General features: G+C 39.8%; 1 protein-coding gene across 1 annotated transcript in view; it reads right to left on the bottom strand.

Annotated features, from left to right (window-relative positions):
* Positions 1 to 11,408, bottom strand: part of wasla (WASP like actin nucleation promoting factor a) — a 33,444-nt gene extending 22,036 nt beyond the window's left edge. Inside the window, 2 exon segments of the mRNA XM_072386473.1 lie at positions 6,642 to 6,776; positions 10,962 to 11,408. Coding sequence (XP_072242574.1) covers positions 6,642 to 6,776; positions 10,962 to 11,066 — 240 coding nt within the window. The 5' untranslated portion in view covers positions 11,067 to 11,408.
* Between the last annotated feature and the right edge of the window lie 7,642 nt (positions 11,409 to 19,050).

The following is a 19,050-nucleotide window of genomic DNA, read 5'->3' as shown; positions in this document are numbered from 1 at the left end:
TCATCGACCTGAGTGAACACAGCATAGAGCAGTTAAAACGTGAATTTATTTACTAATAAGAAGTTTGTATCTTTATTGTTGAAATGAAATCCGCGGTTACCGGCTCGTTGTTGTAGCGGCTAAACTAGCATGTCGCGATACCGTACTCAAGGGGATCATGTCTGCGCTGAGTTAGTGTGCAAACATGCAAAGAAACCTGTCGCTTGTCAGGTCCGCTGACAGGTTTCTTTTTGCTAGTTACTGTGATTTTAAACACAAGTTATTGTTAAAAATGTATCGTTTTCCATGACAAAATGAAGTGCATGGATAGTGAATTTACTGCGTACTTTCAGATTTTAATGTGTCAGGGACGCAGGACGCGTACCTAGCAACATCACTGAGGGTGTTAATGGAAAAGGGCCCATGCCACTGACAATACTTACCAAATGTAACCAGATTCCACACAACAGGATTGAGATACCTACACCCCAGAAGCTGCAGCTGCTCATCCTCACCTCTCTCATGTAACCACACAAATACCGCCACTAAATCCATCAGCGGTTATTCTCCTCCTCCTAGGTCCAGGTATGAAAATGGGTCAGGGATGCAAAAGGTGAGAAGGATACAACCCTTCTAGGAGGGTCCGGGGGCATGGTCCCCTGGAAGAAAATTTTTGACATTTTATATTTAAAAGCATCAATCTGGTGCACTTTGAGAGAAAAATCAAGCAGAGTTACAGGACAGTGTGAATGTATAATAAAGTATCTATACATATTCATTATGCGTTATAAGAAATAAGACCGACAACTATGCTGTATAACGCTACAGTCACATTGCAGTTGCAAGTGACCTGAATCTGATTTTTTCGCTCATATGTGACCCATATCCGATTTGCTTTTGGCTGTGTGAACAGCACAAGTCGCATTGAATCTGACATTTTCGAATCGGAATCAGGCCACTTTTAAATGTGGTACTGAATCAGATACGTATCAGATTTTTTTTAATGCGACCGCAGTCTGAACAGCCAGGTCGCATTTAATGCGACTTTGACGTCATTCTGACCCGTGCTGCACTGCTCTCGTCGATCGCCCCAGCACACTGGGGGAAACTCCACCTCTGAAGCCTAGGAGCACATCCAAGAGATCGTCTCCCCGGGGGACTTTAATATAGTCAGGCATGAGGACCTGGTGCACAGCTTTGCAGAAATCATGCACAATAGCGCAAACGGAGGACTTTGTGATGCCAAACAGGTTGGCCAAGGTGCGGTAACCCGCCCCCGTTGCTACCCAATATAGCCCCACTCCCACTCGCTTTCTTAAGGAGATGGATCTCCTGAACGACGTGTCTCCTCTTGAATGTCTTGGGGAGAGGCGCTGACAAATGTGATGAAAGGCATTCCTCGACATTCTAAAGTTCTGGAACAATTCCTGCTCCATGTAACCACCACTCCTTGCTCCGCATCCAAATACTTCTCTGTGCGGATGTGGCAGTTATCGCTCCGCAATTGAGCGATCATTAACATCTGAATTTTCTTCCTCTTCTTTCAACATATTGAAAATTGATTTCCCGGCTGCCGCCACACACTATTTTTAGCAGGGCTCTCAAGTTATGAATGAAGGAAAGAATGAGAATTCCGCCCGGGCGGATTGTACAGGTCTTTTATTACTTAGATTATTATTAGTGTTGTTGTTAGTGTTGCTCTGTTCAGACTCATGGGAGACGTGCTTGTTTCCTGCCATTTCCATAGTGATAGCGACACGCCAGAGAAATTTATATTATACTTTTTTTCAGCGTGAGAAATACCATGTAGTGTGTGAGCGTTAGAACTTGTTGAAATGAGTGTCTCGTGCCCTGATTTTTAGCATTAAGCCATACAGTACTACAGTACCGGTTGCCGTTGCCATAGTCGCTTCAGTAAACACCATTGTGGCGTGGTCTATGTTTGATGTCATCAATGATCAACTGTGCATGCGGGTCACTTCAGGAACGTGAGCTGTTCACACAGCAATCCGTAGACAGGCCACATTTAAAGAGGTAATGTGAACAGCCAAAAAAAAATCTTATTTGAGCAGTAAATCGGAATTGTGCATTAAGACCTGCAGTGTGACCATAGCCTTAGAAACGAGACTAGCAACTTCTCCAATGAAATGTGCAACAGCACAGTTTCAATACATGGTTCAGTACTCAATAGACTCTCATTTCTTCTTCTTTGCCTGGACCAGTGTCTCCATGGCCCGCTTTCACTTTCTGACAGAGCACCGTGCAAACCCCTGCTTACTGATCTTCTGAACACATCTGACAGATGAATAGACAGCTCTTGTCCTTTCATTGTGACTTTTCCTTCTAATTTAAGCCAAGACCAGTTCCAGCTGCACTTGATACCTGCATTCAGTTGTTTGACCCCCACAGCATCTTTCTCTCCCAACACACTCATTCTGGAAAAACACTGTTAGTATTAGGGTTAACTTATAGCTTAATTGGTAGAACGGTGGTTGTTCACACTTGGTTCAGATGTTATGTTGTAACAAAATTTGATTTAAAAAAACACATTTCTGCCAAGTGTAGAAAAGGAGTGTTTCACAAGTTCAGAAAAATAATCTACAGGCTTGCCCTAACCCACAGAGTATATACTATAAATTGTTTACATAGTTAGATTCCAAATGGAAAGGCAAATGTATTTACAGTTACAATATAGGACCGCATTTTCCGGAGTAGGAGTCGCATCAGTCAAAAAATGCGTCATGAAGAGGAAAAAAAACATAACAAACACAAGTCGCACGGGACTGTAAGTTGTATTTTGTTAGAAATGTATTATTTCACAAAATCCTTTTCAATGAACTCACGGAAACTGTAGACCTTGGCTTGGAAGTCTGCTGGCAGTTTCTGACATTTCTGTCCATGCTCTGATAGAGAGGCGGTTGCGTCGCATGAAGTGGTAACACCAAGAAGGCCGCCTGCAAAGTCATTTATAGTCATCTCCTTGGCAAGTACCAGGGTGCGGAGACGTAACTGCACCGTGACAAGCCCGTGGGCTCATTCCTTCAGCTCTGGCCATCTCGCTTTCAGTCTGTGATTAGCTTTTTTTGCTTTCTTTTACCATTTTCGGCTGCATATTTTACTACATACTACATTTTACTACAAAATTTTGTTTGTGTTCAGTCTTTAACGGTTGTCTTTAAGTTCATTAACTTAACTTAACATTTCAATTAAATTTTTCCTCACGGCTGTAGATAGCAATGTTTACTCCTTGGTTCATGTCAGTCAGTATGAATTAACATTTAAAACATAGTAAGGAAAGAAAGACAGAGAAAGAAAGAAAGGCCATAAAGAAAAGGACCATAATAGTATGAATGCCCAGCAATTTTGCTGACTAAGATTACTTCTTTGATATAAATAGCATGTCCTGTGACACATGACAGGGAAATTACGAAAATTACGTAACGTAACCTTACGTTAAGTTGTTGACTTAGATTCTATAATGGAGCTAGCTAGTCACGAAAAGCTTACGTTAGTGTCAGTCAACATTGCCTTTAGCCTCTCAAGCCGGTCCACTCAGCCCAAGTCCAAACGTCTACATCAGTGAATGAGTCGTAACTGTAGTCTGTCCTCGGGTCAGCTCGCGAGTGCGTCGGTCAACACAAACCAATCAGGTAGCAGTATACATTCCTGGCAGACACCTGGTATACATCCATGCAGCGCAGCCACAACTGGGCTGGAACCTCTCCACAGACCAATTCTCATTTAAAGTTGAAATCAGTGACAAGCCTTTCACTAAACGCGTCGTATTGTCAGTTATCAGCATTCGACCCAGACACACCAACGTCACATGCCACATGTGTATTGCCCGCTGAGCCCCTCTACGTGGCTCGGTGGATTCGCCCTCCTTACCGACCCAGGGGCCAGAGTTAAATCTAGGAAGAGTCCTTTGACCTCATTAACCCTGAAAACAACGCTGAACTACGTGTAGAGATGGTGTCCTGTGCCACTTCTCTGTCGAAAGGAAAGCTTGGAACTGACAGGTTTGAGAGATTCTCCAGTTTGAGTCACCTATTAAATGCCATCACCAGGTTGCTGCACATTGCCAAGTCATTTAAAGGTGTACCAGAGAGAACATGTCATGGATGGTACAAGTGTAACAAGCACATAACTCAAGATCAACTCCAGCAGGACAAAGCCAGCATCATTCATGTAGTCCATCCACAAACAAAGTCCACTTAGCAAGCTAAGTCCATTCATACACACTAACGCAGTTCTTAATGTCGGTGGTTGGTTAGCAAAAGCCCAATTGACAACAGACGAAACACACACTCATTCCAAGTAAACACCACATAACTCAGCTCATAATCGCACAAGTACGCCACCAGGGCAGACACTTTACTGAGGGTGCAATCAGGGCTGCAGGTTTTTGGACAGTGGGTGGAAAAAGGCCATCAGTAGTGTTATCTTCAAATGTGTCACACGCTGTAGATTGAAAAGCAAGCAACATCCATCCATCCATCCATTTCCTATACCGTCAATCCGTCAGTCGGGTAGCGGGTGGGCTGGAGCCTATCCCAGCAGTCATTGGGCGAAAGGCGGGGTACACCCTGGACAAGTCGCCAGTCCATCACAGGGCAGCAAGCAACATGAACAGATCAATTCAGATCTCCCAGAAGATGGATCCTTGGATATGGATGCTTTCCATATGAATGCACTGCGCCACTCTTGAGAAAACCTCAGTGGATTACAGGTTCATCACAAGTGGAGGGTGTCCAAAACCTAATATATGGATGAGTACTTAAATGGAGGAAGCTCGCTGTTATCTTGTTGTTGACAATATGTTAACACAGGACATATTAGCATGTAGCATTTGCCTTTTTATTGTATGTATACATTATGTCCACCTGTGGTTAATATTATTACTTTGAATTAATCATTTACATGGTACTTATGTTCAATGTTTCCTTTATGCATTTGTATAGAGACTGAATGCTCTTCTTTTCTTTTCTTTTACTGTATTACAGTTTGACAAAATAAGGAATTTGGTATATCAGTAAAAGCTCTGAAGAATGCAGCACGTCTCCTGAGTGTTTACTGAAGCCATGTGTGTTCTCTGCACAGGCTGAATACACACATTTATCTGAGGACAGAAGACCATCAATCCAAAAGCACAGAGATACAGGCCTTGATATATGAGGCAGAAGGCCTACCCATTAAAACAAGCAGAATTTAGGTCAATTCCCAAGAGAAAATGAAAAGAAGAGAATAAGAGAAAAATGAAAATATAGAAGAGAATAAGAGAAAGACAGAAGAGGGACCGCAGGAATAGAAAGAAAGAAAAGACGTCATTCACTGTCTTCCAGGTTCAACAGTTGTCATGGCAACGGGGATGCATTGCTGGTGTCATTATCATGCGTCTGTCTTTATGTGACTGAGGAGGCTATGTGCTGTAGCCTCGGTGGCTCCCTCTAAGGTTCAGAAATAATGTTGGTTGGGTTTGGTCCTTCCGAGGGGATGGACTCTGGAGAAGCGAATAGCTCTGCCTTCTGCCTCTGAGGTTGTTCACTTCAGTCTTAAGTAATGCATTGTCAGGTTTTAGCACCTTGATCAGTGAATTGTTGAATTCCACAAAAGGCTTTAGTTCTTTAACATCTGTTGTCAACTTTTCGAGTAAATCAAGCCTCTTGAGTTGGCGTTTTATGAATGTCATGGACTCACTCAAGTCACACGCTGAAGTATCCTCCAATTCGCTGGAACTTGGTTTAGCCTGTGCTTGTTTGGTTGTATGTTTATGGTCAGGCATAACGTTGTTTTTGTGATAGAATGTCTCATTGTAGACTTCCAAATCCTCCATTGATTCATCAACAGGTAAATTCAGTTTGGTTCTATCGATCACTGCTCCAACTAGATAAATCAGTATACTTGGGAAGTTTGGCACGGTGTACATTCAGCACTTCACTCATTCATGTCACTCATGATAAAGACAATGATCTTTAAGAAAGCACTGATCATCTAATATTCAAAATTGAATACATAGATTCTAAGTGCTGAATGTACACCGTAGTTACAAACATTAGCTTTGAGGTAAACTAAAAACTATAAAAAGAACTACAACCATAAAAAACATGGGCATTACAGTAATCACCAGATAGAGCCTTAAACTCTTGACCAACATATAACTAGACATAACATAACCTGCTCTAGAGATGGATGCATAAAGTTTCATATTGAGATTAGCTATAAAGGTGCCACACTTTAACTGGTGGCATCTGGGATATTGGATGATAACACTCAATAAAAACATTAAGCCTATTTGAATCTCGTCAAAAGTAACAAGAAAAATAATAAAATTAATTAATCAACCCTGTGAACTCTGAGCTGTTTATGCAGACCTGATTAACAAAATATTAAGAAAAAGATCCATGAGACTGTTATCTGTTGGCCAAAATCTGGGTTATCCACAATATGGGACTGGTTTAGAGCTGACTGAACATTTTTAGAATCATGTTTAAATAGGTTAAGGTTGTGTTTAACGTTATAAGAGCTCAAATACGCAACTGTGACATCAGAAATAAAGGCAGATATATCAACTTACAACTTTACAATCTGTCAACTAAGGTTACAAATAAGATTAAATACTGGCTGTGATGAACTTTCTTTTCAGCAAGTGTGGTCTCACTCACTTTGATATCAAAGACTCGAATGAAGTAGGATCTCTGGGGGTTGTCTTTGACCAGACAGGCCACTCCACAGCACCTTTTGACCCAGCTACAGCTCCGCTCAGCGGCATACACCTGGACCACCGCTGAACACAGGGTCTAAATACACAGATAGAGGATGGTGAATATTAGCAGGTGTATGATTCCTTTCATGATTAAAAGGACAAATACTTTAAAATCTATGAAAGCAGAAGTGACAATGGTAAAAGCAGCCATCAGAGAAGAGGAAAGATACATGAGAGGTACCCCAATAAATTATTGAATATAATTTCACCATATGGACATGTTGGACATGATAAGGTGTTTCCTGTAATTAGCATCACAAGTGTCTTCTAACTTGTAATTAGTCAGTCTGCGTATTTTAAGGGAGAAAATGAGTCAATGTACCGTTTGGTATCATGTGGTCCATGTTCAACACAGACTACAGAAAGCTAATGATGGAGTTGTCTCAGGAGATAAGAAAAACAATTATTGACAAGCATGTTAAAGTTAAAAGCTATAAGACTATCTCCAAGCAGCTTGATGTTCCTGTGACTACAATTGCACATCAGAAAATTAAGGTCCACAAGACCAACCTCCCTGGACATGGCAGCAAGAGGAAAACTGATGACAAATGGTAACCAAGGAGCCGAGAACAACTTCCAAAGAGATTCTAGTTTAATTCCAAGGTCAAAGCACATCAATGTCAGATCTCACCATCCATTGGTGTTTGAGCCAAAGTGGACTTATGGAAGATGACAGAAGAGGGCACCACTGTTGAAAGCAAATCATAAAAAAGAGAGACTGGAATCTGCCAAAATGCATACTGACTAATCACAGTTTCTGTGAGATAATTACATTTTGAACCCTTGGCTGTACCTAAGGTGATATTTAAAAATTTAACTTTACAAGTTATAAGTTGAATTTTTAATAACGAATCATCATCAAATTTTAATAATTTCCATATTTATTTTTTATTTCCACATTTATTTTCCCTTTTCCACATTTTCCCTTTATTAATTCACCCATTTTTCCCCCCCAATCAAGTGTATGGTGTGGCGGTGTATGGCGGGCGTTACCAACTTTTTGTCTAAAGCATGGTTGGTTATCTACGAGAAACAGTATCAATCAATCACCTTTCAATACATCCACAGCAAACCAAATGGCTCTACCCCACAGAGCAGGTTGGTTTCTTCTGGATTTATTGAGAGCTAATTGGTTGATACAGTTTCTCGTAGATGACCAATATACACTGGATTGAAAAAAAAAAAGGGTGAAGAAAAGTAATGTGGAAAAGTGGGAAAATAAACAAATGAATACATGTGGAAATTAATTTTTTTTTTAAAAGTGAAAATATGGAAATAAATATAAAGCTAGTAAAAAATTAATTGAAGACAAAATTGATGAATAAATGGAAAATGTAAAAATATGTATATTCAATTATTAATTTCCTCGTATATTTATTTATCTATCTAATTTTGATTATGGCAGTTTTGGTCCTCAATAGGGCATATAGTAAAGAGTGTTTTGATGCAACTTTTACCCTTAGATTTTAACTTGCCAACTTTATGATTGGCAGTGAAAGAAAATGTGAAAGAAAATAAATAAGGAAAAACTAATGATGTCAAGGAAATCTTTTGACCTAAATAGGAGCAATTATACAGAACATGTAGAGAAAGCAGCTGTAAACTTTGAGGTCAATTGTAGTATTTCTTAAAACTTTTCATGATATCTGCCAGAGACTTTCTACTGGGTTAGCAAAACAGTCAAATATTTTTAGAAGGCTTATACATAACATCAGCAATAATTGTGTTGTTTTTTCTTTCAAGAACTTTAAAAAGAAATCCATCAGCAAAAATGAAAGATTCAAACACGAGCTTCTGCAGTCTGTGATGCCATGGGATATAGTTACATTTCTGAGAGGTGAAGTTGTAGTGCAGGCTATGATATAGGATACAACATTGGCTCAGCATTAATTTATTGTTAAAGCACAAATTAAACTCAACACCTATGATATATTTCTGACAAGTTATTTAGAGATAGAATACCTGCAAATACTAATATTTTAACACTTGTCTGTATTGGTTTATCGACTTGTCTTAAGGTTAAAGTTTTTAGAAAACAGCAAAGGATTTGAGTGTGACACATTGGGTGGTAATGACATTGTATACAAAGCGATTAGAGAATGAACAAACCAGTGTTTTCACAATCATATCTCAGCTGTTTTGCTAGTTTTGATATTCTGTCCTAAATTTCAATTACTTTGTAAATACATCCTTATTGGTTAGTAAAAATCTACAATGCCAAATCTTAAGTTAAATGGATGTTCTGATCTGTTACTTCTTGGTGCTGTACCAAAAGGCTTACTTTGAGTGTAGCGTGTAAAATTTGCAGCATCTGCATAATAACCTGCTATTCCTGTCCCACATTTTACCACCTCCTCACAGATCAGGTTACACCACATATTTGAATCCAAGGGGGCTTCTTTATCTAGGTAATGGTACAATTTTTAGGTGGTTCAAGTTAAAACTTGTGTCTTTTTGTTCAAATATTTAGTGGCTCTGTGAGCTTTTTGAGCTCTGTGAGCTTATTGTCATCCATCAATACAACAGGCTGAACTTTTAAACTGTATAAAAAACAGCTTCATATATACATTTTTAAATGCACATATGGATATTTGATTTGTTTTTTCTTAGCTAGGTAACTTTTTATGAGTTTGCATTATATAAATTAGAATGATTTAGATTTAAATGAATTTGAAAAATTTGATTCTGATAAACTGAACTGAACTGAACTGCATATTCAAAGTGCATTGAAATTACATTCGGAGTAAATTTGTGCCATATAAATAAAACTAAATTGAAAACACAAGGACTGCTGGGATAGGCTCCAGCCCACCCGCTACCCAATTAACGGATTGACGGTATAGAAAATGGATGGATGGATGAAAACACAAGACAGTAACTGATGAAGGCAATAATGCACAGCAACCACTTCTTCTTCCAACATTTTTACAGAAGGGAGCACAAACACTGGACTGCTGTATGAATTTTAAGCAATACCTTAAAATCACATGAAGGAAAACCCTCCAAAAAAGTGATAATGGATGTGGGATCGTTAGACTAACTTGAGCGAGTTTAAGAGTAATCATGCTAGTTAAAAAATGAAAAGTAAAAATAAAAAAAGACCTAAGATCTAATCTAAAGATCAAATTCATCTAAAGATAAATCTTGTGTGTTACCATGTTCTCTTGGGGATAGGTGCAGCTCCACCTAAAGTACACGGTCATATTGTTAAATTACTAATTTGGTGATAAATGTAAATTTTGGTCAGTTTATGTTTACACAAATTATAAAATATTAAATATCTACACTGGAGAAACTGCACACTGAATATATCTGACATAATTTGACAGTTTGATTTAAGTCAGTGACAATAATAATTTTTAAAAAAAGTCACTGTCATGTCTGTTGACCAAATCATATGATAAAGCAGGGATGTCCACAACCAGTCCTCAAGGGATCAATGCATCATTAGCAGGCTTGTGCAGAATTTAGCAATTTTTTGAAGAGATCCATTTCATCTGAATCAGGTGTGTTGGAGCAGGGAAACATCTAAAACGTGCAGGACAGCGGCCCTCAAGGACCGACTTTGGATGATTATGTTAGACGATAAGATGTGTTATGGTAAAAGAATAGTAAAAATTTATCTTTTTTTTATTATTATTCAGCAGTCCAAAACCCAGAAAGTATTATGAATATTGCTATTAGAAGAGATTAACTTATTAAGTTAATTTGGCAATTTTAACCCTGAAAATACTTAAGCTTCAACTTTTAATTTTTTTTTACTTATATCAAAAAATATATAGTAAATGAATGAATTAGTGTTTTATGTTAACTTTTACTGCAATTATACAGTAATAAATAGCAGTAATTGACGTCCAGCTTTCAAGACTTTACTGTACATGTCAAAAGTTGACAGCTTACCTTGTTGTCACTGGGCCTTTAACCCGAGCCATACAACTGAAATACTTTCAATGACCGAACAAAGCAAATTACACGTATAGCAGTACCTCAACGAGAACTAAAGGTCACAAATTTCATTGTTACACAATGCTCCCCGTTAGAGCACAACAGTGGTGTCCCAACACATTTTTGCTGCTTCATTACAACTGAGCGACGGATGATAAAAGGAAAAGCAAGGACTTCTAAACTGAGGAACAAAGATGCAGCAAGGACTTCTAAAATCATTTGTGATGCACGCACATGCACCTGCACCAGAGGGTAAATACACGGAGAAACTTACGGCGCATTTCCTGTCCAGGTAGCCAAACAGGCATTCGTTCTCCTGCGGGGTCAGGAGCAGTGAGCCGACGTTAACAGCCCTACGGGGAGTAGGGTGGCTGTTCATGGTTTCAGAATCTTCTAGTTAACCCAATGTGATGCAGTTCTGCCAAGACTGGGCTCAGTATTCAATACTAATAACAAAAAAATCCTTGCAAGCTCCGGCTGCTGTGGCCTGCCATCGGATCATCTCCGCTTACTCAGGGAAGGATGTGAGGGTTTTTCCACGCTTGCTCCTGCTACAAAAAAAAAACTGATTATATTTTATGTTTAGTGAAAACGTAAATTTAATCACTCTCTAAATGTTTGTATGTGGACAAACGCGCAACTTTCATAGGGAAACTCCAGCAACTGCAAAGGTTATATGTACATCCAACATGGCAGAAGAAGGGATCGGACCACTTTAAATGCAGAGCAGGGGGATGCTGGTTTGAACAAACTCTGTCTGTGAAGCTGGAAAAGAAAGATGCAGAAATACATCACTTAAAATTTGTTTCAATATGAATTCATGTTATATGGAAAAGCTTTTGAGCCGTAGAGGGGCTTAACTGTGACCGCTTCACTAAATGGTATAGTCCTATGTGGAAGCAGGAATGCAGCTCTGATGAGGGAAAAGGGAGGAAAGACAGGGGGAGTGTGACTTTGCGCGGGGAGGACCTAATTTGTGGACATGAAATTATGAATAAATTGCACAAAGTACATCTTTATGGGATACAGTAACGGTAAATCATCTACTTTGATTCAAATAACATAGCTTTGAGTAAAAATGACTTATAGTCTACACACAATATGTTGTAACATGATTCTAATTTATTAAATACATAAAATATAGCAAATAGAATATACAGTGTCAGTCAAAATACAATCTCATTAAATTTATTTTGTAATTTGCATCTTTTTCTTATTAAGCAAACAGCTATGTAACACATTGTAGGAAAGGGAAATTACTTCCACTGTACTGAGAATCCAACTTTGAAAGAACTGATGCAGTGGCATTTGTCATCCAACAAACCTATTTTAAACTAAAACATGTTTAGGTCAGAAAAGTTCATTCAGCCTTTTGTATTAAAATTATCAAGGTAACACTTAGATTTTGCAAGCAGTTGCCATTTCATATGTCATTACTGCATTATCACTAAAAGGAGTATGCAGAGCTGAAAGGTGGATAGACTTGCGCAAACATAAGTCATCTGCAAGACATGCTTCTTGGAAGACAAAATAAAGCCCCGCAAAGGACTGTCATTTTTTCAAAAATGTACACTCAGTAAATGTTAATCAAGTGATTTAACACTGATTATTTTGTAAAAATGGCACTTGTTAAGGACAGGGATATCTTATGACATTTTGATGGTTTCTTTGTCCATGACCACTGCACAATAAAACTCAAGCAGCAGACTTACAGGTGAAAAAAGTGGACAGGTATGAAGTCCAGAGGGACGAGAGCCAAATCTTCTAAACAACAAGGCTTGCGATAGTCTCCTGGTCAGCAGTCGCAATGAACTGGCAACAGAGTGTTAGGGAATTTGTTACAACAAGTCTTGTCCTGGTAGTAAAACACTGTTGGTCTGTTCTTAAATTCAAATTAAGCTAAACATTTTAATTAAAAGTTCAAGTTATTACTCATGTATTAGATTCAAGCAAATTAAAGCTGATGGCTGTGAAAGCAGATGAAGTAGATGGATACATCAGGACCTGCCACCATTCTTAAAATGTGAGTGTGCACAGGGTAGGGAAATAAACTCAATGCACAGAACTCAAATTTGTTGTATGAATACGTTTGTGATTGTGTCAATGCAGTTTCCCCTTTAAAGTGATTTAGAAATGCAGTCATGTTGCTTTTTATCATTAAGATTCAAGTAATTATTCTGAATACTTCGTCCTAAGAGGCATGCTAGTGTGATGACCCCTTCCCTTTGCGCCAGCTCTTCTTGTTGCTGTTGCTGCTTTTATTCATCTGTCTGCAGGAGGGTCGTTAAGTGGGATGGGCCACACCTGGGCCCGGTGTGCTCTACCCCTTGAAATGGCTGCCTCAGCTTGCAGTCTGGTGGCTCTCTTTTTGCTATCACCCAGAAAGACAGCACCTCAGCAGCATGAGCTCATCCTGTAGTCGGTTTGTTTCTTTTGCACATACACAACCACAAGCACCCATACATGCATTACGCCACTGAATCACTCATTTTCAGATGTTACATTGATTTGCTTGCGTTTTCTTTAAAAATAGATTAAGTTTTCTTGCCCGCCACCTTGTGCTGTCGCATTCGGACAAAGACGTTCTAAGAACACAGTTCTAAGAACTGTCCACCTCGAATTTCGTTCTATGAACTGCCCTTCCCCAGTGGAACTGTTTCATTTTGCACATGAGTCAGGGACTTTGACAGGGACTGATGTCACGCAACCATCTGCGACAGTGACGTGTTACTTTAGCGCCACACTCAACAACAAAACAAAACCCTCAAAAAGTAAGGAGAGAAGAAAACAACACCACAGAGAAGCTAATATGGAGAGCGAGGAGGCCACCGTGTTCATGGTCTGCATGACGGTAATAATCATGGATGATCACATCAGACGTCTAAGATCGAGGCTGGAAGAGCACACAGCGAGAATCAGGAGACGAAGAATCGAGCAGCAGGCGATACTTCTTCGTTTCATGAAGGAAAGAAGGAGAGCAGAACACCACAGACAAAGGAGACGACTTGTAAGTTTAACTTATTAAACGTGTCCATGTCGTATGAGTAAACATTTTAGACAAGGGGCGTAGCTACCAACCACCAAACATCTACGTCATATGTGTTCCTATGGAACCCAGAAAAGACCCTGCCTCGGAGAAGGAGCTAACATGGTTATCGGAACTGAGGTCCGTGGTCCCTAGTTCCTGTATGTCCGAATTTGCGAAAAAACGGCCTTATTCCTGAAAAGGTTATAGGAACTGCAAAAGGTTCCTTCAGTGGGAATGCGCCTAATGTTGCAGCCAGTAAACCAGGCTGTAACACTAGGATCACCTCAATGCAAATACTATTGACGCCCACATGACGTTGCAAAATTGTATTAGCACCATCAGATGGCAGTAGACAATTTGCTGTCCAACCATCCTTTGTTATCAATTGCAAAAGGAAAAGAAGCAGTCCCATACTGTGGAAACAATTCAATACATTTTAAAATACATCCATTTTCTATACCCACTTATTCCAACTCAGCGTCGTGGGTGGGGGGTTGGGGGACATCCAAACTCCATACAGAAAGGCCCTAGCCGGGATTCGAATCAGGAACCTTTGCTGTGAGGTGATGGTGCTAACTAACTATCTAAATCATGATATGTATAATTTTTTTGCAGGGTGGCCAAAATCGAGTGCCAGCATGGCAAAATATCACACAATCCAAGGCTACGGTCACACTGCAGGGCTTAATGCACAATTCCGATTTACTGCTCAAATCTTCATTGCTTCTATTCAGCATCTTCTGACTGCGCGTAACATTAGTGAGGATTATGGCAGAGTCAGGGCTGTGGCAGAAGCTTACTTGTACAAACTGACATTGATGAAACAAATCAACACTTCTATACACGACATGTATGAGTAGTTGGAGAGGATGCAAAGAAATTGCAACAGCTTCAAGCCATGACAAAGTTTTGGGAGGGTTAAAGGAGGGGATGTAACATTTTTCTTTCCGTGTTTTGACTAATATTGTAATCATGTGCGATTTTGTTATAACATTTAACCTTCTGTTTATTAATTATATATTACTACCATTCTTGCTTTTCATGAATACGTGAATATGTACGTATAATAATACAATAGAAAAAAAAAGAATAAAGACAAGGTTGAAATATACTGGCATTTTGTGTTTTCTGTCATTATAAGCCAGAGCTTGCATATGGTAAGATGGCTGAAACGAGATTAATGAAAAAGGTTTACTACAACTCTATACATCCAGGTAGTTTTGGAGGAGTAGAGAGGTTACGTAAAGCTGTGCAGGATGAAACTGGTAGTTTTTATCAGAGCAAGATACATACTCTACATACTCTAGATACTCTACATAAACCTGCAAGAATACATTTTCTGAGAAACAGAGTTTTTGTCACCAGCCCTTTATAACAATTCCAAGCAGACCTCTGCGACATGCAAGCCCTGGCTGAGTACAATGATGTGTATAATTATCTATTAACCGTCACTGACATATTTAAAAAAAAATGTTTGTGCTTTGAAGAAAAAAACAGCCACAGAGGTAGTAAAGGCTTTTGAATCTGTTTTTAAAGAAAGTGAGACCCCTAAAAAACTGCAAACTGATGCTGGTAAAGATTTTTTTAACAAAAAATGTAAGGCTTTATTAGAGAACCACAGAATTGTACATTTTGCTACGCCGAGCGAAGAAAAGCCATCTGTGATTGAGAGGTTTAACCGCACATTAAAAACCAGGATATGGAAATATTTTACTGCTAATAACACACATTGATACCTCGACGTCCTGCAGGATCTTGTGAGAAGTTACAATCACAGTTACCACTTGGGCATCAAAATTATGCCTATGGAAGTGACTTTAGGAAAGTGTTTCAAAATCTGTACAGCTCAGCCTCCGGTCGACGGTGCAAGCACTCAAGGATAAGGTTTAAAAAAGGACATCTTGTAAGAATAGCTAAACTTCAAGGTGTGTTTGAAAAAAAATATGAACAAAGTTTTACAGATGAAGTGTTTACAGTGACAGAGCAGATTGCTCGATCTCCTCCTATATACAAACTCAAAGAATTTGATGGAGAGTCTATCGAAGGTTCCTTTTATGTGGAGGAGCTCCAAAAAGTTAAACTGAATAAGGACAAGATGTATCAAGGGGAGAAGATATTAAAACAACGCAGCCTCAGGGGTGTAAAAAAGGTCTTTGTCCGTTGGAAAATCTATCCTGAGAAATTCAACAGCTGGGTCAGAGCCGGTGACCTTCACAGAGTATAAAAGAACCTTCACTACGCCTTTCCAGTGACATTACATCATGAACCAAACAGTATGAGGGGTTTTATATCATCCTACCCTCTAATGCCAATCTCAATGTCTTTAAGAATAATACTAGTTCCAGTTTCCGTGTGGATTTTGCGCAGCATATTGATTTGGAAGGTTTGTGGCAGGTTGCCTTGACAGAGATTTCTTATCCGTACACGTGGCATAATGCCCCTAGGGATCGGGCATATTTTTAATGGAGACAAGCGGGGCAGGAAAAGTTCTACTGCCAGAATATAGGGTGCGGACACCTAAATGGATCGTGTTACAAGGAGGGCCCCCTATCCGATCTATTTAAAATCAGGTTTCTACCAGCTTTACTGTTACAGCGATGTGGTTGCCCCTCAAATAGTTGGCGATGCTTATGCTCCACTCCTGCGAACAGTTAGAGTAGAGGGGGAGTTTGGCGATATAATTACGCATTCTTTTAACGCTGTCAACTATCTACCTGTAGCGAAGAGACACACTGAAAACATCCACATTGAGATTAAAATGGATCAAAATGCTCTGGCAAATTTTACTTATGGGATTGTGAGGCTACATTTCCGACCCGTGATATCATAACACGTAATGAAATGATGGTCATTCGCTCTGATATCACAGAGAGAGTAAGAGGGAATTGTGATTCTATGTCTCCCAATAAGCTCTGATCAAAACGGGTTGACCACAGACCCATTAGTCACTATCAAGCAAACATTCAGTGGAAGGTGACGCATGTGTCGGGAAGAAGATAACAAAACAAAGCAACATGGTTCAGATAAACATGAGGGATGATCTCCATTGCTTCGTAAACTATTACCAGAACCAGGTCAGAGGTACCCTGCCTGGTTTTTATGGAGCACCTGTAATTTACGGTCGTGGAATAGGCTCTATATCTTCAAAACTATTTAGTTTAGTAGCTCCCCTAGTTAAAAGCCAAGCTATAGCCAAGCCTCATCTGAAAACAGCAGCTACGAACATTGCCTCAGATGTCATAGGCAAAGCCATGAGAAGGATCTCGGGTGCTGCAGAGATGGAAGGACAAGAAGGGTCAGGTATTATAGTTCTGTCACGAAGACCATCCGGTGAACATGTGAGGGGGTCACAAATACAGAGAGTGCTTAAAAAGAAGACGTCAGTTGGAAGGAGCAAGCCTAAAGGGAGGAAGTCTGCACGGAGCAGGGATACATTTCACTGAATCATAAATAGACAGAGAGAGAGAGAGAATAAATCGTGGCTCTTTTGCATCACAAATCCCCTGAATGAACCCTGGCAGAAATGGACTTATTTTCAGTCCCTATGACCCAGCTCTCTATCGAGGATAAGGTCTTCACGGAAATTATGCCTCTATCCGCCATCACTGGTCCAATTGAGTTTTTTATACCGGAAGATGGTGAAAAGTATCTGGATCTAAATGATACCTTGTTACATCTTCGCGTGAAGCTCACCAATGCAGATGGGACAGACCTGATGAACGATGCACCTCTGGGTCTCATCAGTTATCCTCTCAATACACTTTTTAGTCAGTGCAATGTTACTCTGGGGTATAGATTAATTTCACAGTCTAGCGCCACCCATCCTTATAGAGCTATGATCGAGACTCTGCTCAACTTTTCTGAAGATGTGTTAAAGAGTCAGTTCAGCGCTGGTCTTTATTATAAAGATACAGCCGGAGCCATGGACTCTAACAGTGACCAATAATGGCACAAACAGAGGACTAAACCAGAGAGCTGGCTCTACAGCTAATTCCAGAGAAGTGCACCTAATGCACCCCCTCCATGGGGATGTTTTTTTCTGCGAAAGGCTCCTGCTGAACTCTGATATTATGTTACACAAAACACAAACTTCTTCTGTTATTTGCTTGATGGAGAGCACCTTGACCTTAAACAATACATGGCGTGAGCAATGGCAAGACACTGCTCACTCCTACAATACTCATACAATCTTACAATTTTACAAGCTACACCGTGCTACACAGTCATACACACCGATGGCTGGATCAGTAGGCAACGTAGGGTTCAATATCTTGTCCAAAAACATTTTGACATTCAGGGAAGTTACAATCGAACCACCAATCTTCCCATTGGTAGTTGACTGCTCTTCCACCTCTTCCACTTCCACAGCCGCCGTTGTCAGATGACTGGAACAGTTTCACCTCCACTGCTCTGGATTATACCAAGCTATTGTTATAGCTGGAATTGGCTGGGTGTATTAAAGCCATCTGCAGTACAAGTTGCTCAGTCAAATCGCACAGGAGTTTCTGTCTGGTCTGTCTAAAGATGTTCTATTGGCTGTTCAAATAATCTGTGTAAAGACAAACTGGCAGTCTAAAGTCCTATCATACTCCCTTCTTCAAACATAATTAAACTTGGAGCAGTGTATAATACCAGGCCACAAAAAACAGTAAATGAATGTTGTTTAGTGAGAATTAATTTATGCAGAATCTCTCTTCATCACTTCTAGTGACATCTACAACAGGGGCATTCGCTTACAACTAAAGTAGAAAGTTGTGTCACTGAACTTAAATGGGTTCTGTGTAAGACGTCAGTTATGTCTTAAATAATGAAGCCACCCTGAGAGAGAAGATTTCTATCATTTCAATAAAAGCTCTGAAACATGTTTAAGTCCAACTTAGAGTGCCCTCTTGTGGCCATAGTAATCATCATAGGAGCAGTTCATAGCATAGCATAATCAGTTTGTGGCTGTGTGTAAATCCTTACAGTGACCAGACTTAAAAAAATAAAAAATGAAAAATAAAAGGTGGAGGTGGTGCAGGACTACAGATATCTGGATGCTTATCTGGACAACAGGTTGGACAAAAATGCAATAGAAAAGTGTCACAAGTATCTGGTATCTGGTGTTTTCCCCTCTTGTGTCTACTCCTTTTCCCTTGTGTGTGTTGTGCTGTCTCACCCTGCTGAGTGTATGACCTGTGTTGTGTGGATGTTGCTGCTTCATTCTTCCAACAGGTTCTCTCGGTACTGCAGAAATTCATCAGGCTCATCATCCCTGCTGCTTAAATTCTCCAGTCTGATCTCCACTCAACGCCAGATCATTGTAACTCCTAAGTGAAATCCCCTCTTTAGAAAG

Source organism: Leuresthes tenuis, unplaced genomic scaffold (assembly GCF_036924035.1).
Source record: "Leuresthes tenuis unplaced genomic scaffold, fLeuTen1.0.hap1 SCAF_5, whole genome shotgun sequence".
Classification (NCBI taxonomy): domain Eukaryota; kingdom Metazoa; phylum Chordata; class Actinopteri; order Atheriniformes; family Atherinopsidae; genus Leuresthes; species Leuresthes tenuis.
The sequence above is the reverse complement of the archived record's forward strand: the minus strand, read 5'-3'. Positions and strand labels throughout refer to the sequence as shown.